This window comes from Canis lupus, chromosome 27 (assembly GCF_011100685.1).
Source record: "Canis lupus familiaris isolate Mischka breed German Shepherd chromosome 27, alternate assembly UU_Cfam_GSD_1.0, whole genome shotgun sequence".
NCBI classification, from domain to species: domain Eukaryota; kingdom Metazoa; phylum Chordata; class Mammalia; order Carnivora; family Canidae; genus Canis; species Canis lupus.
The window spans coordinates 43,891,616-43,916,128 of record NC_049248.1 but is presented as its reverse complement, the minus strand read 5'-3'; the positions used below and the strand labels follow the sequence as shown (position 1 = coordinate 43,916,128).

Here is a 24,513-nt window from a genome sequence, read left to right as displayed (position 1 = left end):
CCACTGATCCTTTCATTCAGCAATTGCTTATCACGCACCTGGGAGCTGTGCACGGTTCTGGATGCCGATGGCACCTACCTGGGCAAAAGCCAGTCCCTGCCCTCCAGTGGCTCACAGCCTGGTGCGGGAAACCCAACGTCCATGGTACAGTGTGGTAACAGGCACGAGCAAAGATGCCAAACTCCTTTTCAAGGAAATGGTCCCTGAACTAAGTCTGGAGGTGCCCAAAGCCAGGAGACAGTGTGTCAGGGGTATGGACAGACACCCAGCTGGCCGAGTGTGGCCGGGGGGCAGGGCGTCCCCTGCGGAGTGATGAGGAGGGAGGCAGGACGGGGGCTTCCCCCAGTCCCGCCAACAGCAGAGTTTTATCCGCCGGTGCCTTAGAGGGGCAGGCGGGTTGGGCTGCGCGGTGACGGACGGAATGGCGGGAAGGAGGCGGCTGGATGCACGATCCGATCAACTAAGAAGTGGGGTAGGGACACCTGGGTGGCTCAGTGGCTAAGCGTCTGCCTTCGGCTCAGGTCGTGATCCCAGGGTCCCTGCATGGAGCCTGCTTCTCCCTCAGCCTACGTCTCTGCCTCTCACTCCGTGCCTTCCATGGATAAATAAATAAAATCTTTTAAAAGAAGGAGGAGGAGGACGAGGAGGACGAGGAGGACAAGGAGAAGGAGGAGGAGGAGAGTAAAGACCAGATGGCAAGAACCCGATAAAAGGCAGAAAATCCAGCCAGCAAGCTATCACGTGAAACAAAATGAGAAATACCCCGGCCTGAGCTAAGATGAAGGAGAAACGGAAGGACCACGAGGCGTCAGAAGGCCTGGCGGTTGCATGGACGTGGGATCAGCAAAACAGAAGACAGGACGGCAAAGAGCAAGGCGACCGCCCTTCCCTGAGCCCCCACCGCGCCCCTTCGGCCCTTGGGCACCAAGACACCCGAACCCCAGCCCTGCCTGAGCCCGTGGGGACAGGCGCGCAGAGCACTCAGCACAGCGAGCAGCACCCTGGATGCTCCCTGGGCGTGCACCCTGCACGCCCCCGCTTTTCGTTGCCCCTCGGGATCCCACGCCAACGTGTGCGGGGAAGCAGCACAGCCAGCGCGGCCCGCAGCGTGGGGACCCCATGGCACATGCACCACGTCCATTGTGCTCCACGAGGCGCTGCCCCAAGGAGCGTGCTTGCGGCTGTGAAAATGAGGCAGTGGAGTGTCAGCCTCGCAGCCCCGCATCTCAGCCTTGAGCTGGCCCGGGGTTCAGAGGGCCAGTAAGAGGACAGCCCCTTACTCTCCCTCTCGCTCGCTCACTCCCTCGCTCGCTCTCTGGGTCCTTCCCCAGGTAAAGGAGGGCCTAACCCTATAACCTGGAGCCACGGCGTCAGCCTCACGCCGCGTCTGATGCACTTCACTGCAGCAGGAACGTCACTAACAGACTTTTGGGGTCACACAGAAGTTTGGGGTCAAACACAGAAGTTTGGGGTCAAACTTCGAGTATTGAAAATTTTACTGAATTTTACCTCCTTCCCTCGTGATTCCAGATCGGCAGACAGTTCGTGCCACTGGATTAGATCCCTGCTTCCAAGATGCTTTCAAGCCAAGGGAGGGAAGAGGACAGACAGCCTGGCACAGGACACACAGAACCTGGAACGGGACGAGCCAGGCGGGGATGCGGTCACACCGAGGCAGGTGGAAGGCAGGAGCAGGGTTTCCGGGGTAGGGAGTCGTCGGACGAGCATGTGCATCACCAAGGACGATGAAGGGGGGTCTGGGGAGAGCAGCTTTGGGTCTCCTGCATGTGACAGGGTGACAGGGGAGGGAGACACAGGGCTCTTCTGATTTCCAGCAGCTAAAACACTGTGAGGCCACGCGGCGCCGTGTCAGGGACGGAGATCCCGTAGATTTTTCCCGTGGTCCCAGAAAGCAGCCAAGTCCCAAAGCGGGGCACAAAAGGGCCTCAGTCCCCCAGGTTCTCAGGAAGCTGCACACGGGACCCGGCCACCGCGCCGCACGGTCACCAGGTTCGGTGGGAGGAGAGCGGACGTGGAAGGGTCGGCCTTGCCAGCGCCCAGCAGCGGGAAGGGCATCCTGTGGCCAGGCGTCGTCACAAGGCAGCACCGTGTGGGGACCTCGTGGACGCCAACCGCGCAGCCACCACCCCGCTGATGGCCGTGGAGCCTCCCCGGCCCCCAGCAGCTGTCACCCAGGCAGACCGCTGCTCGGCGGTGCCTCCTCTGTCACAACACATGTTGGAAGTCTCCAGAAAGGAGGAGGTGATGAAACGACCGTGTCCCGCGAACCAGGCCGTGAGGGCCACGAGCATGCAAGCCAGGGCTGGGGGGCCGGTTGGTTTAGGGGCGGAGAGAGAGAAAAGTTTTGAGCGGACTTGAAAACTGACATTGTATCCCGAATTCTAGAATACGACGACTCCGATAGTCAGAAGCCACGACGTCCGTCCTGGTAGCAGCGGCTGCGGGGACGGCTCAGTTCTCTGTTCCAGGGAGCTCCTGCAGTCCCAGGCGGCACCCACGGACGGCATCTAGAGGGGCCCCGCTCCTGCCCCCGGCAGCTCAGGCCCCTGGGGAGGGAGGGTGAGCACTCTGGGCCCCCTCGCTGCGTCCAGGGGTCAGCGCTGGCCATGAGACACCTGGGCGCAGGCGGGTTAGGGCCCCCAGGACCCTGCGGGGAGTCACAAAGAAGAGGAGGGCGTCTGTCTTGGAGTGGGGGGAGGGGTGGGGGGCATATGAGAGGCAGCTGTGCCCACAGCCACCGAGCGAGGCTGCCGGGGGGACAGGGCTGACGTCATGGGGAGCCCAAAGAGGACAGTGAGCTGACTCGACAGGGGACACCCAGCTTTGGGATCTACGGAAGGGCCCCTTCCAGGGCTCCCCAGCAGCCGGGAGTGAGGGGAGGGGGGACAGGGAGGCTGCTACCTGCCTGGAGGGTGCAGTGGGACACAGCAGCGCCCGCCCCCCAGAGTCCTCCAACTCCGACAGCTCGCAGGCCGTGCCAGGGGAGCACTTCCAGGAGACCCCCAGGAGGAAAACGTGGCTCAGAAACGCTCGTAATCGCCCCGCCCTGTCCTGTCTTCCTCCAGGAGCTCGTCCAGCCGCATCACACCTGCAGGACCCTGCATCCCCATTTCACACACCAAAGCGCTGCTGCTGCTGCGTCTGAGGCTCCGAGGAGCCCTGCGGCTGTGTGAGTCACCCCTGGGCCGCACAGGCGCCCAGAAAGCACGACCGGCCCCACGGCTCCGCTGGAGGGCGCCCCAGCCCAGTGGCCGCGGCGTGGGAAGCGCCCCTCCTCCAGGAAGCCTTCCCAGGGCGAGGCCTCTCACGAAGCAGCAGCAGCAGCAGCTTCGCTGGCTCCTCCCCGCCTGCGTTTTTCACTCCCCGCAAGAGCTCGGCACACGGAGCACCCGGCCGGCCCCTGAGGGTCCACTTCCTAACAGATCCGCGCACCGGGCTTCCCTCCAACTCATCGTGGGCCCCGGACGGTCCCGGTTCCCCGGAAATCTGCTTCCGGGACACAGCTCCCCGGTCACCGACGGCTGCGCAGCCCAGTCTCCAGGGGCCCGGCCAGCCCATCCGGCTGGTCTCCTAGGCCCTCCCCACGTCTTTACTGTGTCTTCCGTGTCCCCTGGGCAGACAGGTGAACCCGTCGCACGCCGCGGTTCCTGGCTCAGTGGCCCCAGGAGCCCCTGGAAAGCCGCTCTCTGTTTTGCTCCCCTGTTCCCTTCATCCCCTACCCCTGCTGTCCCTCTCAGCGCAGGTGACACATGTGACGTCCTCACATAGTCGCTCGTGCCTGGAAAGGAAGCTACGCTGCTCTGGGAGCTGGCCTGTCCCACCGGCCGCCGCGGTGCAGTCCTGACGTGACACGTCCCCGCGGGACACTGTGGGGTCTGCGAGTCCATGGCCTGTGTGGCTTCCAGCGGCCCTCGTCTCCCCGCGTGCATCCCCCTCTCCCTGGCGCCGCGGGGCCCTGGCCTGCCTCAGCCTCCTGCTGCTGTGCCCAAGGCCACCGCAAACCGCCTTGTCCTTGCAGGAGGGGGGCTTTTCCGGAGGGCGGCCAGGGGCTCCCAGGGTGTCTGCTCCCTGGAATCCACTGCGTTAGGCTGTGCTGCAGTCCAGAACACCTCCCCTTCCCCCGCGTGCACGGGTCCCCACCTCCCACCGCCCCCACCCTGGTCAGGGTCCCCATCCCCCCACCCCCATCGCCCCACCGCTGCCCACCCATAGTCAGGAGCTCACCATCCACTTCGCTTTTCCGGGGTGTCGACTAGCTGCTCACGTTTTTCTCCCCCACTGAACTGGAATTCTTAATTTTGATGTGTTTGTGTCAATCAAATCTTTTTTTTTTTTTTTAACCTTGCAATTTCGGCTTCTAACATTTGCTTAAGAATGCTTTCCCTCGCCCTAAGCTACAAGGAAGATCTCTCGCGTGCTCTCCTGTGTGCGTCCCGGTTCCTGCCGCGGCCTTCATTCCCCGGGGGCGCCCACGGTGTAGGGACTGGACTGGACTCCAGCTCCACGCTTGCCATTCGCTGAGTCTGTTTGTACCAATCTCACCCACTGAAGAAATGGCCTTTTGCATGTCGCCCCAACCTTTTTTTTTTTTTTAAAGGGGCTGTTTTGGGCTCTGTCTTCCGTTCCAGTGGCCCGTTGACCTGCTGCTGCGTAGGTTCCGTACTTCTTTATCACTGGGACGCTCAGATCCTCGGACAGTCTCTTTGCTTTCCTTTTTTCACCACCGCCTTTACCACAAGTGGATTTTATTCTTTCTTTTTTTTTTTTAAGATTTTATTTATTCTTGAGAGACACAGAGAGAGGCAGAGACAGGCAGAGGGAGAAGCAGGCTCCATGCAGGGAGCTCTGAACCGCTGAGCCCTCCGGGCTGCCCAGATTTTATTTTTTCACGTAAGTTTTAGATCATTTCATCAAGTCCCTCAGAAGAAATCCAGCCCAGGGTTTTTATTGGGTTTGCCTTATAAATTGACTCTGAGAGAACTCCTATCTTTGGAGCATGAGGTCAAACTATCCTTGAATGTGATAGAAACCCACGTCACCGGATTCTCTTGTATGTTCTCCTCAGAAGAGAGGCTTACGTGGCTCTTCACAGCGATCTCGGGAAGGCTCTGCTGCTACACCGTAAACACGTCCTTATTTTTATCGCTCTTAGGAATGGTGTCTTCATTTTTCTCTCTATTTGCTAACTGACAGCTGCTGACGCAGAAGAACACTCCGGATTGCTGTAAGTTGACCTTGTAACTGGCTGCTCATCTCATCTCATTATTTCTATAGTTTATCAGTTGAATGCATTCGGCCGTCTTTTTATTTATTTATTTATTTATTTATTTATTTATTTGAAAGAGAGACTGAGCGCAAGCAGGGGGAGGGGCAGGCAGATGGAGAAGGGACAAGCAGGGAGCCCCATGCAGGGCTGGATCCCAGGACCCTGAGATCATGACCGGAGCTGAAGGCTCGTGAACCACCAGGAGCCCCAATTTTTTTTTTTTTAAGATTTTATTTATTTATTCATGAGAGACAGAGAGAGAGAGGCAGAGGCATAGGCAGAGGGAGAAGCAGGCTCCATCCAGGGAGCCCAATGTGGGACTCGATCCGGGGACCGAGGGATCACGCCCTGAGCTGAAGGCAGATGCTCAACCGCTGAGCCCCCCGGGCGTCCCAGGAGCCCCAATCTTGTTTGGCCTTCTATGTAGCTGTGCCAACAATGCCAGTTCCCTCCTCATCCTTATATTTATCTTCTGAGCCGAGAATTCCAGTATGTGGAGCCCGGCCTTGAGAGTAGGGCACCCTCATCCTGCTCCCGGCTCTATGAGAGTGTACCCGAAGTTCATCCCGTAGACGCAACACCCCCAAGCTCCCCGGTGCCCATCCACCGCCCTTTGAAGACTCCTGGACTCTCCTGCCACCCTCCGCCCGGCGCTGCCTTCACCACGCTGACTTTCCCAAGCCCTTCCCATCTTTGAAAGCCCGGCTCAAGGCTGACCTTTCCCACAGTCTCCCCATTGGCTCCAGCTCACAGAGAGCTCCCCCATGGGCCCCTGAGCCAGCACACACACTGTCCATCAACAGCCCATGAGCTGCCCTGAAGAACTACTGTATCTCCCATCCATTTAGCCTGTGCCTATTTACAGATCTATCCCGACTAAGCAGCCAGCTCCTTATGTTTATCACACTCCTCTTTATACCCTGAGGTACACGATACTTGCTTAATAAACGGTTCTGGGGCACAGGAAGGCGCCACGTGCCATCAGCTCCAGCTCAGAGGCCTGAGTGCTGTGAGTTCAAGGCCAGAAGGCGCAACGGGAAGCAGCAAGGTTGCAGAGCAAAGGCAAGCAAAAGCTCAGAAGGAGATGCCCCCCACCCCTGGGCCTCAGCCGCCCCTGTGCCTTCACCAGCACCACCTCACCGCGTCTTCACGGGGCCCAGGAGGCCGATATTCCGATGGTCATTTTGCAGATGAAGAGACAGGGCGCACAGAGATGAAGTACTTGTCACACAGCCGCTGAGAATCCCACGGATTTGCATCCCCACTTCCTGACTCCCAAATCCTCCTACTTCATGGCAGTGGCCTCCCCGCGGAAATGCCAACTCCACAGCCAGGCAAGCAACAGCCAGGCACAACCCAGGCCAGGATGGTTGTCCCCCTGGACCCACGAATCCATGTTCAGGAATTTATTTTAAAGAAATAAGGGCGGGATGCCTGGGTGGCTCAGCGGTTGAGCGCCTGCCTTCAGCTCAGGGCGTGATCCCAGATTCCCGGGTTCGAGTCCCACATCAGGGTCCTTGCACGCAGCCTGCTTCTCCCTCTGCCTCTCTCTCTCTCTCTCTGTCTCTCATGAATAAATAAATAAAATCTTTAAAAAAATAAATTAGTGGACATGTGCATGAAGAGATATCTTACAAACGTTCCTCACAGAGTTGTTCATCAAAACTCCACTAAGAAGGGGCAGGGGCACCCAGGTGGCTCAGTCTATTGAGCATCTAACTCTTGAGTCTTGGTTTGGGCTCAGGTCATGACCTCGGGGTCCTGGGATGGAGTCCCATGTCGGGCCCCGCACTCAGCGGGGAGTCTTTCTAAGGACTTTCTCTCTCCTTTTCCCTCTCCCTCGCCCTCTTCTCCTCCCTCTGCTCATGCCCTCTCTCTCTCTTTCTCTCTCAAATAAATAAATAAATCTTTTTTTTTTAAATCCATTAAGAGGGGACACAAATTAAAAGGCCCATCTATATGAAATGACAATTGCATAAGTGGGTCAGCAGCCAGGCGGACAGGCAGGTGGCCACCAGAAAACCACTGATGAATGCGGCCAAGTGGCGCTCACAGGCCCAGGGAGGTAGGCAGGAAGCTAAGCTAGAAGTCGGGGCAAGCGGTGCACTCCAGGCAGCAGGGACGAGGCCACCCCAGGCCAACCCAGGCCAGCTGTGCGAAGGGCAGGCTCGGGGCACAGGCCTTGGGGCCCGCACCAGTCTGGGGCTCGACCAGAGCCTTTATAGCCCATGGTTAGGGTGGAACCAATCCATCCTGGGACCCAGGTGGAAGGAAGCAGCCTGTTGGCCAGCTGTCCCTTTGTCAGCTTCCTGTCTAAGCCTATTTTCAAGGGCTCACCCAGTTTGCAATCCCCTTTGTTCTCGGCCATTTACAAATAGGTGCTCTAATTAAGGCTTTCTGATGTGGCCACGATTGCCTTGTAAAGCTGCTGGGCTGTTTTCTGCTTACCAAGAGTGACACTGCACCGCCTGTGTCCACTGTCCCTTTGCAAGGCCCTGCTGGAACCAAGACCAGTCACCTTGTCAGTATGGGTGAAGGTGGGGGTGGCACCAACCCCCTCCAGGCACCCAGTGAATCCTCCCAAGAGCCCAGCAAAGATAGCCTTACATATTTTACAGGTAAGGAAACATGACTTGCCAGGGTCACAGAGCTAGTCAGTGGCAGAGCTGGGCTTCAAACCACACCTTTTTATGTCCAGAATCAGCACGACCATCATCTCCAATCAGGACAGGGGCCTGGGCGTACTCATGGCTCCCCCAACCCCCAGGAAGCGGCTGTGTCTACACAGGCTGTGTCTACACAGGGGCCCTCAGTGAAGCTTGCACCTCGACACGGAGCCCATTGGGTGTGCGTGTGACCGAGGAACGGGGTCAGAGGGCAGAGGTGCGATGACCAGCAGGGTAATAGAGAAAGGTTTCCTGGAAGACTCACGACCTTGTAGCTCGCAGCATTTACCAAGAAATGAATCCCACATAATCCTCGGATGCTCAGCCCTTCCAGCTGAGACAAGAGGGGAGCAAGAGCCGGTTCTTTCTTGGAGCTCTGGCAGATGTGTGAGCCAGCCAACACTCAGCCGTGCCTCCCGCGGAAGGACTCCAACCCCCCCAACCCCGGCCACTAGGCTGGAATCAGCCCCTCCCTCCCTCACCCCAGGCCTACGTGCTTGGGTGTCTCCAGCCCATAACCCACGGAGTTCCCAGTCTACACACGAGTCTGTGAAGATGTATTCCTAGGGCCAGGTGGAGGGGCTAGAAGTACCCCCTGTGCTCCCAGAAATGATTTGCCCGGGATGTAAGTGGCTCGTGCACCCTGAGAGGAGAAAGAGGGCAAAAGGTGAGGCCCCGGGCGGGGGGATGGGGAGAGCTATTTTTAGCCCAGCCTGGGTCAGCATCTGCTTGTGGCTGGTCAGCAAACAGGTCCATCAAAGGAGTCATCATTGAGAACAAAGGCAGTCAAGAGACTTGCTCTTGGAAGGGTTTACGGGCTCCGATCTGCAGGCTCGAGGCACCTCTTGACTCGGTCCACTGTCCACCCAGCAAAGCCACCGCGGGTCCCGGCCCAAAGGGATGAGGGCAAAGCAGCTTGGCTGTCAGGGCAACCGCATGAGCTCCCCACCTCCTCTCACAACATGGGTCCTCAGAGGGGAGGAAGAGATGTCATTTCAAACACTGCTGACCTCCTTCCTCCCATGTCCAGCACCCTTCATCCTTCCTGGTGGGCGCATCCCTGCCGGGACCCTAAAGAGCCACACGCCCCCATAACAGATCCCAGCTCAGCCTAGACATCTCTGGACCTTCTGTCCACCCATGGCTTCTCCCCCTTGCCCACTGGCCAAATGTTGGCACCCCTGTATGCATGCCACCCTCCCCTACCTCCAAATAGCTCAGTCTCCGCTGGACTCCCAGAACCCAGCAATGTCGGTGTGCGGTAAGAATTTGCTGAACGAGGGACGCCTGGGTGGCTCAGTGGTTGAGCATCTGCCTTTGGGTCAGGGCCTGATCCTGGAGACCCAGGATCGAGTCCCACGTCAGGGCTCCCTGCATGGAGCCTGCTTCTCCCTCTGCCTGTGTCTCTGCCTCCCTCTCTGTTTCTTGAATGTGAATGAATAAATAAAAATCTTAAAAAAAAAAAAAAAAGAATTTTCTGAATGAACGAAAGAATGCATGATTACCCAGTCTAGTCTCCAAATGGGAGCCGGCCTCCTTTCTCATGTCCTCCCAACCCTACCCCACACTCCCCCAGTCCTGCTTCAACCCACCTCCAAGTAGTCTTCCCCAATTCATCTCTGTAGCTCTGGGAAATTCCATGCTCCCAATCCTGCCCCCCTACTAGTCCCCCAGCAACGAGGCCCAGAACTCTGGAGAATAGTCTTGGGTGTCTCATGGACTCTCAGGACTCAGTTTCTCCTACATCCCATCTAGCATGCCCTGGCTTGTCTTCCTAGGAATATCCAAAGTGCAAAGATTATGCTACCTCCCAAACCTCCACCTCCACTGCCACCCCTGACTAGACTCTGGGTAGGAACAGGTCAGGAGAGGCTGAGATTGACAGTGGAGAATGGGATGTGCTTCAGAGAGACAGAGGCAGGCGGAGAAGCCTCTCAGAACAACAGGGGGCTTGGGACATGCAGCCTGAGGCCAGGTCACAGGTTTGGGGCCCACAGCCCGGTGATGCCCCTTCCAGAGAAGGCTCAGGGAATAGGCTCCCCCCAGTCACTGTGCCCATTCCCAGTGGTCAGAGCGTGGAGCCCAGCTGAGGCTTCCAGGACCCCTTCCCTTTCTCTGCTTCCAGTAGCAATGGGAGGGGGAGAGGCAATGAGGAAGCTTGTTAACAGCTTTGAAGATGAAACAGGCCTGTGGCTGTGGATTGTTGACACAGCTACCCTGAAGAGGCAAGCCGGGTTGGCTCTTAAGAGGCCGGGATGATGCCAAGCCAATAAAATGCAGCTATTGTCACCCTGCTGCCCCTTTTAATGCCAGTGCCCGTGGTGCATAAAAGGGCCTGCCACAGCCCAGGGAGTACAAGCCTCTGGCTCCTTCCTCTGCCAGCTTCTCCACTGTCCAGACACCTTCCCGTCTCCAGCATGACCTGTGGCTTCAGCAACGTGGGCTGCGGATTCGGCCCCAGGACCTTGAGCTGCGCCTCGGCCTGCGGGCCCCGGCCCGGCCGCTGCTGCATCACGGCCGCCCCCTACCGCGGCGTCTCCTGCTACCGCGGCCTCACCGGGGGCTTCGGCAGCCGCAGCGTCTGCGGGGCCTTCCGCGCCGGCTCCTGCGGCCGCAGCTTCGGCTACCGCTCGGGCGGCGTGTGCGGGCCCAGCCCGCCCTGCATCACCACCGTGTCGGTCAACGAGAGCCTCCTGACGCCCCTCAACCTGGAGATCGACCCCAACGCGCAGTGCGTCAAGCACGAGGAGAAGGAGCAGATCAAGTGCCTCAACAGCAGGTTCGCCGCCTTCATCGACAAGGTGGGTGTCCCTGGTCACCCTTCCCGGGCCCCACCCATGCTCACACTCAGGCCAGGCACCGAGGAGGGAGTCAGAGCCGTTTGTTTGCCCATAGACAACCCCCCCCAACCCGTCCAGTCCAAAAGGAAGAGTCAGTCATGCGCCCAGGACATGGACGGAAGGACGAGAATAGGATCGGGGCTGCCGGTCTGACGGGGAGGGCACCCAGGAAACCTGTAAGCAGGAAGCAGAAGCAGCAACGTCTCCTGGGGAGCACAGGGCTGTCGCGGGGGGATGCGACCCTTTTGCAGTCAAACAGCTGTTCCTGCAGGAAGGCAGGCCCCTTCCACCGCCCCATGCCGAGGGCAGGCCTGCGAGTTAACGCTGCAGACGGCCTGGGGTGTCCTGGGTCAGGGTCACAGGCGCCGTTTCTCCGCCAGGTGGTTCCCCGGCCGTTGAGCGGGGGCCCAGGATGCTTTGGTGCTTTGTCCGGGTCTGGGGCTCGGGATCCAGGGATGAACAGTGGCTACAGTCCCCACCCTCTGGGCCTCGTGCGGAGCAGACAGGAAATGGTCAGGACACGTCGTAAGCCACCTGCAGGTGCCAGTGTCCGGTGCAAGTCTGCAGCCACCTCCCCCAGCAAATTGGGGAAACGGGGCAGTGGCACGAGGGACAGAGGGAGAGAACTCCCAGGCAGGAAGGACCCAACAAGTCTGAAATTCCTAACAACAGGAAGCACCACGGAGGGCACAGGAAAGGACTGGTCAGGGCTGTGGCAACGTTTCTAGACGAGGGGATCGGGAGGAAGAGGAGGGCCAGCCGGGCCAGCCTGGCGGCAGGCAGAGGGACGTGCCATTTTCCTGGGGCCCAACGGTCCATCGTTATTGTTATAGTGAGAGAAGAGCCCCTGGGGCGGGGGGGGGGGGGGCAAACGGTCAGAGTGTGAGTCTTCCCTCTGCTACTGTGACACCTTAGGCGACACCTCAGGTCCCTGGACCTCCAGTTCCACGTCTGTAAAAGGAAAAGGGTCGGTGCCCAGAGCATTCCCGCACTAATGTCCCAAGGGGAGCTATTATCCTAATTGCACGGTTGCTGCAAGGTCTCCATAATTGGCACAGGCCTTATTTTTCACCTTTTGCAGTCTGCCTTTCTAGAAAGGGCGGCCCGCTCATCTGCATGCTGACAGCCGCACCTGACCTGGTGTAGCCACTGCCCAGCACGCAGGCGCCCTTTCATGCCAGGGCTCATTAAAGCCACTTGGTAAGGAGAGCATGAACCTCCCGCCTGGCGGAGGGGAGACATGCCCTGCCCGAGGACGTGCTCTTAGCAAGTAGCAGCAGAACCTGGACTCTGTGTAGTTTGGCTCTTCTCATGGCACCAGGTAATTGCCTAGAAAAGACTGTAGCGAGCTCTCAGGAAGGACTTCCAGATGCGCCGATCAAGCCCTGCTGTGGCTTTGACATACACCTGCTACGTCTTAGAGTTGGGGACCCGCAGGTCCTGGGGCTGGGACCCGGCCTCCCCACCTCTTCCCCACCCCCCCTCCCCTCCCACCCTCACCCCGATCCTGTAAGAAGAGATTCTCAGGCTCTGCCTCTGGGTGGCAGGTGCGCTTCCTGGAGCAGCAGAACAAGCTGCTGGAGACCAAGTGGCAGTTCTACCAGAACCGCAAGTGCTGCGAGAGCAACCTGGAGCCCCTGTTCGAGGGCTACATCGAGACGCTGAGGCGGGAGGCCGAGTGCGTGGAGGCCGACAGCGGGAGGCTGGCCTCCGAGCTCAACCACGTCCAGGAGGTGATGGAGGGCTACAAGAAGAAGTGAGTGCTGGAAGGCGCCGGCGCGGGAAAGGGTTTGAAGGAAGCTCCCAGCACTTGGGAGGGGGGCGGGCAGCAGGGGCATGTCTGGGTCTGAGGCCGGGCCTCTGCCCGAGGCTGGGAAAGAACCTGCACTCTCTGCCTTCCCCAAGGCTCGCGCGGCCTGCGGAGGGTGCTGGCCCCCTGGGGGACAGAGCTCCCCCTGCCTTCCTATCAGCGGGTCCGGGAATGATGTCTCCCTTCCTCCGTCGTCACATCCTTAGGCCTCTCAACTAGCAGTGTCTGCAGGGTGCCGGCCGGACGCGGAGAAGGCTGCCAGCAATCCAGGGGCGGGCAGTAGCTGTAGTGCCCGTCCTGGGGGGCTTCCCGTCTGCCGGGAGGCAGGCGTGGCCGAGTCACGGACATAGGCCATCAGTTAGAGAGTGTGACACGTGACGTGGAGGGTGCACACCGGGTACTCTCCGTGTAAGAAGCTGGTTCCCGGGGAGCCGAGTGGCTTCCTTCAGCAACACTCTCTGCCCTGAACTTCCCAGGCCACCGTGCTCCCCACGTCGGGCTCTGAGCTGGCCGGGGCCCCCCAGCCCCCCAGCAGGAGGAAGTGGCAGGTTGACTCCTGGTTGGCTGAGTCCAGGAGAGGAGTGACAGAGGGGGGGACCCCATGACCTGGAGCAAAGCCAGGGGCAAGGGGCAGGGGTCAGAAGAGAGGAAATGCAGACCGGGGTGAGGACACAGGCACCTCCCACTCCCTGGCCCTCTGCACACGCACGTGCACATGCACACACATGTACACGCTCAAGTTCCGGCTCTCGCCTCCCATCCCCACTGAGGAGCTCAGGGGTGATATGCACGCGGGGACTTCGGCTCCCTGCTGGACCTCAGCAGGCCTGGCCAGGATTTCATCCTGCCCCATTTCATTCGGAGGTGGGGGGTGACCAGGGAGGGGGTCTGGGGATCAAGCTCCTCGGCACACACGCTTCGGGGCCAAGCAGAGAGGTGCTCAGACGGGCTCCTGTCCTTCCCGCCCACCTCAGGTATGAAGAAGAAGTCGCACTTCGGGCCACCGCTGAGAACGAGTTTGTGGCCCTAAAGAAGGTGAGTGCCCGAGGCCCAGCCCCCACCCTGAGTCCCCGGCCACCCCTCCTGGCTGCCCCGCCAAGGCCACCCTGCCTCGCGGTGCCCTGAGCACGGCTGGCCTCACAGCCCTCTGAACCCCACGCAGGAGGTGGACTGCGCCTACCTCCGCAAGTCAGACCTGGAGGCCAACGCCGAAGCCCTGACCGAGGAGATCGACTTCCTGCGGCGCCTGTATGAGGAGGTGAGGGGCCGTGGTCCAGGCAGAGAACTGGCAGCCAGCCTGGAAGAGGGGGCCCTGGCCTGGGACTGGTTGGCCTGGGATCGGGCTGAGGCCTGCAGTCCATGGGGCTATAGTGGGAGCAGGGGCGGGAGACCAGGGAGGGTTGGGTCCACACGTGCTGGGAGAGGCTGGGGTGCAAACAAGATCCTCCATCCTTCCCCCGCCCCCGCAGGAGATCCGCGTCCTCCACGCCCACATCTCAGACACCTCGGTCATCGTCAAGATGGACAACAGCAGGGACCTGAACATGGACTGCATCGTGGCCGAGATCAAGGCCCAGTACGACGACATCGCCAGCCGCAGCCGGGCTGAGGCCGAGTCCTGGTACCGCAGCAAGGTCGGGGCCCAGCCTCCCCCTGCCAGAGCCCCAGAAGGAGGGATGCTGAAAGGGCTTTGGGATTTGTCCAGCTGGGATGGACGAGGGAAGGGCAGGCAGCCCTCGGGTTGGGGTGGCAGTTGTGCAAGGTGTGGGGCTCAGCGGGATGACCCGTCCTGAGCCTCAGGAGCCCCTGTGCCCCCCCTACACACACACAGTGTGAGGAGATGAAGGCCACGGTGATCCGGCACGGGGAGACCCTGCGCCGCACCAAGGAGGAGATCAACGAGCTCAACCGCATGATCCAGAGGCTGACGGCCGAGGTCGAGAACGCCAAGTGCCAGGTAGGGCTCATGTTGAGCATCCCCAGGGCCGCCCAGGCAGTGTGTGCCCCAGGGACCACCCCACTCACGCCCCAGCCCATGTGCCTGGCTAGAGGCCCTGGTTGTGGCCCTTGGGGGTCCCGGCTGATAAAGGGAGAGGCCTTTTTGGGGGGGGTTGGAGGTGGGAGCGACCAGACACATCCAGGAAATGGAGAGAGAGACCCGGGACCATAGCACCCTGTTCTCTGCACCCCCAGAACACCAAGCTGGAGGCTGCCGTGACGCAGGCGGAGCAGCAGGGCGAGGCGGCCCTCACCGACGCCCGCTGCAAGCTGGCAGAGCTGGAGGCCGCCCTGCAGAAGGCCAAGCAGGACATGGCCTGCCTGGTCAAGGAGTACCAGGAGGTGATGAACTCCAAGCTGGGCCTGGACATCGAGATCGCCACCTACAGGCGGCTGCTGGAGGGCGAGGAGCACAGGTGAGGCCCAACCCAGCCTCCCCAGGAATTACACCTGCGTCGATCTGCCCATATCCCAATCAGCCCCGAGAACTGACCCCAGGCCAGACTCTGGGGTCTTGGAATCCCAGATCTGAAAAGACTGAACCTTGGACATAGCATACAGCAGGGGGAAAAATGAAGACTAGTGTCACTGTGAGGTCTTGAGTCCCAGAGAACCCAGGTCCTTGCTAGGACAGCAGCTGGACACCTAGACAGACACCCACTCTCATTCCTCAAGTCACGCCATCCCCAAGTCTTGCACAGTCTCCCTGCCTGGTTTCTAGGAGGTCACCTAGCCCAGCGGCAGGCCAAACTGGCCAAACTGGGACCCTGGCCTCATGTGACTGCCCCGCAGAGCCTTCCCCTTCCACGTGTGCCATGTGCGGTTGTTCAGGTTGTGCCCTGCACAAAGGCAGCCAGCCGAGGAGCCTTGGAGCCTTTTAAGAGCTCAATCCAGCCCATACTCTGCTTGCCAAACACAGTGTGGCCTGACATTGCTGCAGTGGCCCGAACGGTGCTTTTGAAAAGTTACACGAAGGCGTGAATAGAGGCCGGAAATAGACCTGAGATGGTCCGTTCCGGCACGCAGTGGATTCGAGGATCTCACTGTGACTTCTTTTCTCTTCCCCTTTCTTCCCTTTTCTCCACTCAGGCTGTGTGAAGGTGTTGGAGCTGTGAATGTCTGTAAGTATCTTGAGCCCTGGAAGGGAAAATTGTATGTTGGGCAACAAGAATGTTCTGGCTACGAGTGTATAGAAACGCTCTGGGGTGGGGGCAGCACTTCCAATCATTCGCCCAGTAAATGGGAGTAGGTGGGTAGTGCAGGAGGAGGGACTACGGTTAGCTCGCAGGGAGAACCGGACAGCCTGTCGGGGATCGGGGAAGGGGAAGCACACCAGGTCGCCACAGGAAGGAACCTGTGACGTGAAGCCGAGGCCCAGACAGAGGAAGGGACTTGCCCAAGGTCGCAGAGCAGGAGTCTCAGAAGCCAGGGCTCCTGGCTGTGGGGTCAGGTTCCTTCCACGCCCCCAGAACTACAGCTCAAGGCCCTCTGTGTCCTTCCCTGGAGGGTCAGGCAGGTCAGAGAGGCCACCAGCCCGGCCTCCTGACTTGCCCCGTTCCTGCAGGCGTCAGCAGCTCCCGGGGCGGGGTCGTGTGCGGTGACCTCTGCGTGTCGGGCTCCCGGCCCGTGACTGGCAGCGTGTGCAGCGCCCCGTGCACCGGGAACGTGGCGGTGAGCACGGGCATGTGCGCGCCCTGCGGCCCGCTGAACACCACCTGCGGAGGGCGGTGTTAGGCGGCCCCCGCATAGAGCCGGAGAAGCCCCCCTGCCTGCCGGACGCGCCCGCCGCGGGGCTCTCCCCCTCGGGTTCTGAGAAGACACCCCCCGTGGCTCCTCCGCTCACCTCGGCCCACGGCTGCCTTGGCTGCAGGCCCCTCGCGCGGAGAAGGGCTCTCCTGCCCCCGAAGGAGCACGGCTGATGCCCACCCCCTTCCCGCCCGCCTCTCTGGTCTCTTGTCTCCTGTTGTCCCAATAAACTGGGGGACCCGCCTTCTGTGCTGTGCACCTTGCTTTCCCCGAGCGAGCCCGTGTCCGCCGACCCATGAGCGCCAGCGCCGCCTGAGCATCCCAGCCGCACACCTGCGGGGCCTTCCCCAGAGCCGCCCTCCCCCGGCCAGGCAGTGCCCACGGGTGCAGCACCCGGGACCGAGTCACACCTGTCAGCCGGGGAGTCTGGGACTTACTCCTCTGACTGGGTCTGGAGGGAGCCAAGGGAGGCCGGGGCCTCCTGGAAGGCAGTGTGCGGGTGGAGCGTGTGCGTGTGGCCTTAGCCTCCTTCCCCCGCACAGACACCCCGTTTTCTTGGCATCCGTCGCTGTCTCCCGTCCCCACGACCACACGCAGGCACCACTCGGCGGCCGCCCCGGGTCATTCCAGACCCAGCCCGTCCCACGCCCACTGCTGCCCATCAACCAAGGGCAGATGAGACCTTGACACCCACCTCTTGCCCCTCCCCGCCCCGTGGGTGGCACAGCCGGGACAGCCTCCTCGAAAGCCCCGTAGCTGGCAAGAGGACACCGCACACCCACTTTCTCAGCTCCCCGCGCCCCTGCTCTCCTCCTCAGGCGCCTCAGAGCTTCACTCCCAAGGCTGAGAGGGCTCCCCCGCCCCCTGCGTGGCCCGGACTCCCCCGGTCTCAGTTCAGGAAGAGTCCGGGAGTTCTCAGGAGGAAAACCTTGAGAAGCCCCTAGCCCCATTCAGGAGGAACCAGGCCTGGATCAGCCCTCCGTGGGCCCCAGCCCCACTCCTGCCCACCCATCTCCCCACGCTGTCCTAGGAGCCCCTCCTACCTTCCGTCACACCCTCCTTGCCCAGAGTCTCGGGCCTCCACTGCCTTGTTCTCCTGATTCTGCCTTCTCCCAGGTCCTCAGCAGCTCCCAGGCTGCGCTGCTCCCTGGCTCATGTCCCTCATCCAGACAACCTGGCCCTGGACCGTTCCAGGGCCCTGGGGCCCTTCTCTCACCCCTCTGCACACACGGCCCGGGCAATGACATCAGTCTCTGGCCTTCAGTTGCCCCCACGGTTAATGGGTTAACGGCCTTCCTGGTTCAAATCCTCCACCCGCACTTGTGCCTCCCGACACGCCGGCTGCCTGACCTCACTCCCCAGCTTCAGACCCGCTTGCCCCAGTTCCCACTCACATCTCCACTGGGTCTCCCGCAGCTGCCTCTACCCAACAGACCTTCCAGCTGCACTCGCTACTCCACACTCTCCACCGGGACCCCCTCTCTGTCCCCTGGCAAGGTCATCAACACCGTTGCCCAGACCTATGATCTACCCTCAACCTAACCCCCAAGTGCTCTCCTCTTCTACCTCCTAAGCACCCCCACCCAGTCCGTCTCTTTCCTCTGTCTCTCTCCGCCACCACCACCCACATTCTGGCCCCACCATCTTGCCAGAGCGCTGCTGCTCATCCCCCTGCCAACCCACACAACGCGGCAGCCAGGGGGCTTTACAAAGCACCAGTCTGACCTTTCAGCGGGTCCCCACTGCCCTCGGGATGAAGTCCAGACTCCTGAACGTGGTGTACCCCTCTGGTACATACCAGTATCTGGCTCTGACTGGTCTCTGCCTCTCAGCACTCCCCACCGCCTCGGTCTTCCTCCCCTCCTCTGGTTCAAGATGTCCTGAGCATGCGTCAAGTGAGGGCTGGCCCAGGGGCTCTGCAAGGGCCTCTCCATCTGACCTTCTTTCTTGGGCAATGACTCTGAGCTCCGCTCTGGAATCCTAACACTCCCCTCCCAGGGACTTAAGGAAAACACTGTGAGGACTTCCGGTCTTGGCAGGTCATCCAGGTGCCACCGGGGTATCCCAGGGAGACTCCATGCCTTTGGACGCGATGCACCTTCCTTCCACCCTATCAGCTTGAGGTGCCAGGCAGGACCGACAGTGCATGCTCTCCAACTACTAGAGCCTCCTTTCCTGAGCCTCTGAGCCCCACCTCCTCTGCCGCCACCGCCACCCCTCCATAAGCAAGAGGTGCAGCCACAGAGAGGCCTGGGCCTTGGTACAAGGAGGAGAGGAGAAGCATGGCTGGAGGATTATTAACCAGGGAAATCTGGTTACTTCCTGAAAATATTGAAGCTGAGGCCTAAAGGAAGAACAGGAGTTGATTTATTCTATCAACAAATAATTATTGAGCACCTAACATGCACCAAGTACTGTTATACAAGCCTGGGTTCATATACGTGATGGAAATCACCACGGATGCCTGTCCTCCAGGAAGTTAATACTTTACAGCAAAAAAGCAAACATAAGTAAGGAGTTAACCAGGAGGAAGAGATGTGTTCTGGACATAGGGGAAGAGCATCCAAAGAGGTGGGCTGGAGAAAGAGCATGGAAACATCCAGGAACTCTATTAAGTCCTCAGGCTGGTGGGGAGGAGGGAGACTGCTCTCTGGAGCCCTCGGAAAGCTTGAGATGAGCCCTTCCTGTCCATACTCTCCTCCATGGCCCACTCCTGCCCCAACCCCAACTCCACCCCAGGAAAGCTTTTATTCGCCCTTGGTCGGGCTTTCCTCATTCACCCAACCTTCTCCCTCCTGCACCCCAGGCCTCCTGCCTCCTGCTATTTAAAGGCTCGGGATGCTGGGCTGTTGTGGTGCCACAGTCACAGAAATAACAACAATGATAACAGCAGCTGTTGAGTATCGGTTATGTGCCGCACTCTGGCCTTTTATCTGTAGGGTCTCATTTAATGCCCTCGTGGCAGCTATCGTCAGAAGCGGCCCCCAGCTACTCACTCCCTCCCTGCGCCAGCCACCCCTCATCTCAGACCTGGAGCTTATTTCCCCTTCCCTGGGTCTGGGCTGGCCCTGCGACTGCTTTGACCAATACGATGCGGTAGAAATGACATCGTGGGGCTTCTGTGCCATCAACCGCACCCCCAGCCTTAGGAGAACCAGCAGCACGTGGAGGGGAGCAGAGGGAGGCTCCTGGCCACCAGCCCCAGCTGAGCCCACACCAAGGTCAACCACGTGAGAGAAGCCATCCTGGACATCCCGGAGCCCCGGCCGATAATAGGAAGCAGAAGAATCATCCAGTCAAACTACACGATCGTGAGGAAGAGCATTGTTTTAAGCCGCTAGGTTGGGGGCTATTTTTGTACAGCAATAGATAAGTGAAGAAACCGGTACCTGGAAGTCGGCGCTACTGTAGGAAAATCTAAACCCCGTGACGTCACGAAACTGTGCCCCACAGAGATCCCGAGATCGAAACTCACAGAAAACGTAAAGCTTGTTCTTCACAGGGAACTGTTTCTCCCTGATCAGCCACTGCGTCTTCTCAGATCCCACTGGCAAATCCACGAGCTGTCTCTGCAGAAGCCTGGACTCCAGGTCAACCGCTAGGGGTCCAGCCTGGGACGCAGCAAGGCCCCGCTTCCTTACCCGAGACAAGGAGCCCGTCCAATCTGTAGGGCTCTCGGAGCACACCCATAGACCCTTCTCCTTTGTCCTGAGACAACCACTTAACGCTTAACGGCAGGAGCTAAATTTTGCCTCCTGCTGATATTAAGTGCCCACCCTAAAGTGAGCATGGTATGTATGTCCCGTCTACGATTGCTCAGTGCGCGTGCTCCACCTGTTTTCCGAACTAGTCATAGGTTCCCCTGCCCTTTCCGTGAAGATGTATATAATCTCATCTCCTATGATTGTAGACAAACGTGTCCTCTCCCCCTTCAGAGAGGAGGGTTGGAGGCTTGCCATCCCGTCTCCTTGTTTGGCTGCCTCTCGAATAGACCTTTTCCTTGCTGCGTGCTCTGTGTCTCAACGGTCGGCTTTGCGGCTCGTTGGGCAAACGAACTTGAGTTTGGTTACAACTGGTTTGGGGACCGGGCACCAGGCTGACTCTGGATGTCCTTAAGGAGGTCATTGGTGAAGGCTGCTGGAAGGACAATGAGGAAGTTATTAGTAGATGCTGTAAAAGGTGACACGTGTTACGTAGTGGTGACGGGTTTGGCAGTACTCTGGCCTGTGGTGACAAGGAAGACAAAAAAGGACATCGAATGGATTTGTGGACCTGGCTAAGGTTTCCAGGAGAATGATGAGAATGCCACTGGCTTCCCCCAGCCACCTACGATAAAATATAAGAGGAAAAAATAAAAAAATAAAATATAAGAGGAGACAGAGGGCTAGAGAAGGAAATGATTAGCTTCTTAGCACAATTCAGAAGAATAATGGAGACGGAGACGGTCTTTCCAATCGGCCAAAGGTTCTCAGGGTAAGAAAGGGCCTCAGAGGGACATTTGGGTGGCTCAGTGGTTGAGCATCTGCCTTTGGCTCAGGCCATGATCCCGGGGTCCTGGGATCGAGTCCCACGTCGGGCTCCCTGCATGGAGCCTGCTTCTCCCTCTGCCTGTGTCTCTGCCTCTCTCTGCGTGTCTCTCGTGAATAAATACATAAAATCTGATGAAAATGAAAGAAAAGAAAGAAAGAAAGAAAGAAAGAAAGAAAGAAAGAAGAAAGAAAGAAAGAAACAAAGAAAGAAAGAAAGAAAGAAAGAAAGAAAGAAAGAACGAACGAGCAGGCCTCAGAGCAAAGATCGCACACAAAGCACTGCTAGTAAACCATGCCCTCATGTCAAAGTCAAAGACTGCAGCTGTTGGACCCTTCGCTGAGATCTCAGAAAGACTTAATTCAGAGTCTCTTAGACTCACTCAGCCGACCAAAAGTTTTCTGAGAATCTTGAAGGCAACTTTATAGATCCTCCTCCTAAGCAGCAGGGCTTCCGAGAATCTTCGGTGTCGTCCCCAAGCATTAGGACTCACAGCCCAAGGGTGAGAGGACCCTATCTCAAAAATATTTATGGGGATAGCTTTTTATCTAAGGAAGTCTGCTATCATTTGATACACCAGAAACAACATTTTTATAAAGAATTTTAGCAGTTCTCACCTGAAGGAACAGAAATGGCTCAAAATGGAAATGAGCCTCTGGGCACCTGCCCTCCTACAGACAGGAAGCAGGCTAAGAAAACATGGCCCACTTATCATGGAAAAGGAAGAACAATTCAGAAAAGGGAACCAAGATTCCAAAGGATAGAGCCAAGAACAGAGGACGACCACTTCTAGGGAACAAAAGTAGGCACTGATGAAACACGCTCCCTGCCCCTACAACAGGAGGGGTTAGCAGTGCCTGCCTGACTCTACTCAGAACTGCTTTGAACCCGCGACTTCTAAGTGCCCCCAGCTTTTCCTCCCTCTAACGGGAGCGACTAATGTGGCGATGCGATCCCTATCCCGCCATACGTGACAGGTGTGTGGTGGCCATAAAAACACAGGCCTTCAGACTGAGGTAAACCACGGCGGGGAGCTGCAACAAGGGAAGCACGTCCCAAGAGCCTGTGCATACTCGGATCTGATCCAAATAGTGAGATCCTGAACCTCAAGTTGATGCCACAACACGATGAAACTTTGCAGGATTTGGGAGGGGGCGAGCACACGTTCTTTGCAGGGGAGACATGAAGGGTTGTGGCCAGCAAGTGCGACGCGGGACCAATCATTCTTTCCTCCCTGCACAAGAAGCCATCAAGAGATGGAGCCCGATTCCCCTTCCCTTGAATCAAACCTGTGACAGGTTTGGCTGATAGAACATGGTGGAAGTGACCTTCTGAGGTCAGGCCTGTAGGGGACTGGTAATTTCTGCTTCCTTGCTTCATTCTTCTAGGAACTGTTCCTGCGGGGAAGCCCAAGGAGCACATGGCGGAGGTTCATACAGAAGAGAACCAAGTCCCTGTAAGCCAATCATCAATTTATGGTCTCTCAGCTCCCGATTCATATCCATCATTGCCCACTCTGTGGACATTTAGACGGGCCTTTTAAGTGCTTTTCATCAGCTGACACGACATTGGGCTTTGTCAGTAGAGGGTGCTGGAAAGACGGTGCAGGAGGAAGGGGGTTTCCTTCCAGGTTCCAGTGTCCTCCTCTTGGCAGATTCCTGCAGCACCACGTCTCTCCAGAACTCAGCTCAATACCTCTCGCTGGGCTCCCAGCCATGCGCGAGGAGACTGTTTTGGACCTCACAGACATCCTACACCCCACACAGCAGCACAGAAAGGAGAGGAACTTCCCAGCAAGCCCACAATCATGAGCGATGGGGAATCATGGTCTCCCGCTATCCAAACACAGAGCATTCCTAGGAAACATTTCATAAGCTGATGTGACATTAAGTGAAGAAGTGTTAGGGGAGGTGGGCGGGGGGTGGGGGTGAGTGGGTGACGGGCACTGAGGGGGACACTTGACGGGATGAGCACTGGGTGTTATTCTGTATGTTGGTAAATTGAACACCAATAAAAAATTAATTTATTAAAAAAAGAATAATTCAAAAAAAAGTGAAGAAGTGTTTACCACTAATGTATATGGAAAAAATTTATAAGCATCCCAGACTCAAAAAAAAAAAAAAAAAAAAAAAAAAAACCAGCCCCTGTTAGGCTTTTCTGCTACCTTAGGATACATTTTGCAAAGAGTGTGCAAAATAAACGGAGATAAAGCCCAGATGCTCTCAGACGTGGTTCAAAGCTCTAACAGCTTGATGCTAACAGGAGATGCTGAGTGTAGTTCCCGGGGAGGGGGCTCAGGGGGCACCCCTCTTGCTGCTGGGTTGTGCGCCGCCCCTGTAACAGCTGGCTGTAAAACACGTGCTGAATGCTATATTTGCTTTTCACCCTTTTTTTTCCCTTTCAATCAGTGAAAACAAGTACTACTGTCTATGTCCTTTGTAAAAGGGAAACCGTGTAACACAGACTTTCAAAACGCAGAGGATGCCCGTATTGTGTTAAGCCTCTAAATTTCTTCGGAGGGCTTTGTCACAAGCAACAAATATCTGACTACAGTCCAGCAGGTGTCATTATTCCATTTACAGATGAAAAAGCTACAGGTGAATGAGGTTAGTGACTTGCCCCATTACGGAGGAAGTAAATGGCTGAACCAACATTCAAACATAGGTCTGTATTAACAACATCCTTTTTTTTTTTAAGATTGTATTTATTTATTCATGAGAGAGAGAGAAGTAGAGACACAGGCAGAGGGAGAAGCAGGCTCCACGCTGGGAGCCCGATGTGGGACTCGATCCCGGGTCTCCAGGATCACGACCTGGGCTGAAGGCGGCGCTGAACCGCTGAGCCCTTAACAACATCCTTTTAAATACATAATCTCACTTTGGAAGCCAGAAGGGACCTTAGGAATATTATCCAATCGCCTTCACTGTATAGCCAAAGTAACTGAAGCTCAGACCATAGAAGGACTTTGCCCTAAGCCCCACGTCTGGGAAGTGGCAGGGTCAAGACTCTGAATTAGGAGCCTCCTCCTGCCTCTGAGCCCAATGCCCTTCCTCTCCCCCCACATGGCTTGTCTCACACTCCTTCCTTCCATTGTCATCTTCATGCCTTTCCTCTGCTCCTTCCCGTCCAGGAATGCCCCGGGGAGAGGGGAACAAAATCACCCCAGTTGAGAATGCCTAAGGCATAGTTGGTCGTTTCTAGAGACATTTTTGAAAAAAAAAAATAAAAATAAAGAAAAATAAATAAAATAAAAAATAAAATAAAAAAGATGGAGACATTTTTGGTTGTCACAATTGGTGGGGGCGGGGGTAGAGGCAGTGGCCCGGGCGTCCGGTGGGCAGACGCCAATGATGCTGCCAAGCATCCTACAACGCACAGGACAGACCCCCAACAAAGACTGCCCCAGCCCCAAATGCCAGTACTGCTGAAGCTGAGACACCTTGGTCTAGAGAAATCCACGATCACACCAGATGCCGCGCGTCCATGCTGTTCTTTCGTTTTCCCAAGGCTTAGGTGGCTCAAGGCCAGAGGGGCAGCAGTGCTAGCAGGTAAGTGGATGGAGGGGTCCTGAGGAAATCCCTGGCCGGGAGCTCCTATCATAGGGTGGCCCTGGCACTTTCAAGACTCTGAGGCACCAGG

The 24,513-nt window shown here is 57.8% G+C and overlaps 1 protein-coding gene across 1 annotated transcript; it reads left to right on the top strand.

Moving 5' to 3' along the window:
• Positions 1-10,370: 10,370 nt before the first annotated feature.
• On the top strand, positions 10,371-16,590 carry KRT83 (keratin 83). Its single transcript, XM_038577736.1, has 9 exons — positions 10,371-10,754; positions 12,341-12,549; positions 13,578-13,638; positions 13,766-13,861; positions 14,073-14,237; positions 14,435-14,560; positions 14,797-15,017; positions 15,691-15,722; positions 16,166-16,590. Exons 1-9 carry the CDS (start codon positions 10,371-10,373, stop codon positions 16,333-16,335), a joined length of 1,464 nt encoding a protein of 487 aa, XP_038433664.1. The 3' UTR covers positions 16,336-16,590.
• The last annotated feature ends 7,923 nt before the right edge of the window (positions 16,591-24,513 follow it).

Excerpts from the sequence above, each read along its gene's own strand:
- KRT83 (XM_038577736.1), top strand. The coding sequence starts at position 10,371 with ATGACCTGTGGCTTCAGCAACGTGGGCTGCGGATTCGGCCCCAGGACC. Across the intron at positions 12,550-13,577 it reads ATGGAGGGCTACAAGAAGAA|GTATGAAGAAGAAGTCGCAC; the intron begins GTGAGTGCTGGA and ends CGCCCACCTCAG. Across the intron at positions 15,018-15,690 it reads CTGGAGGGCGAGGAGCACAG|GCTGTGTGAAGGTGTTGGAG; the intron begins GTGAGGCCCAAC and ends TTCTCCACTCAG.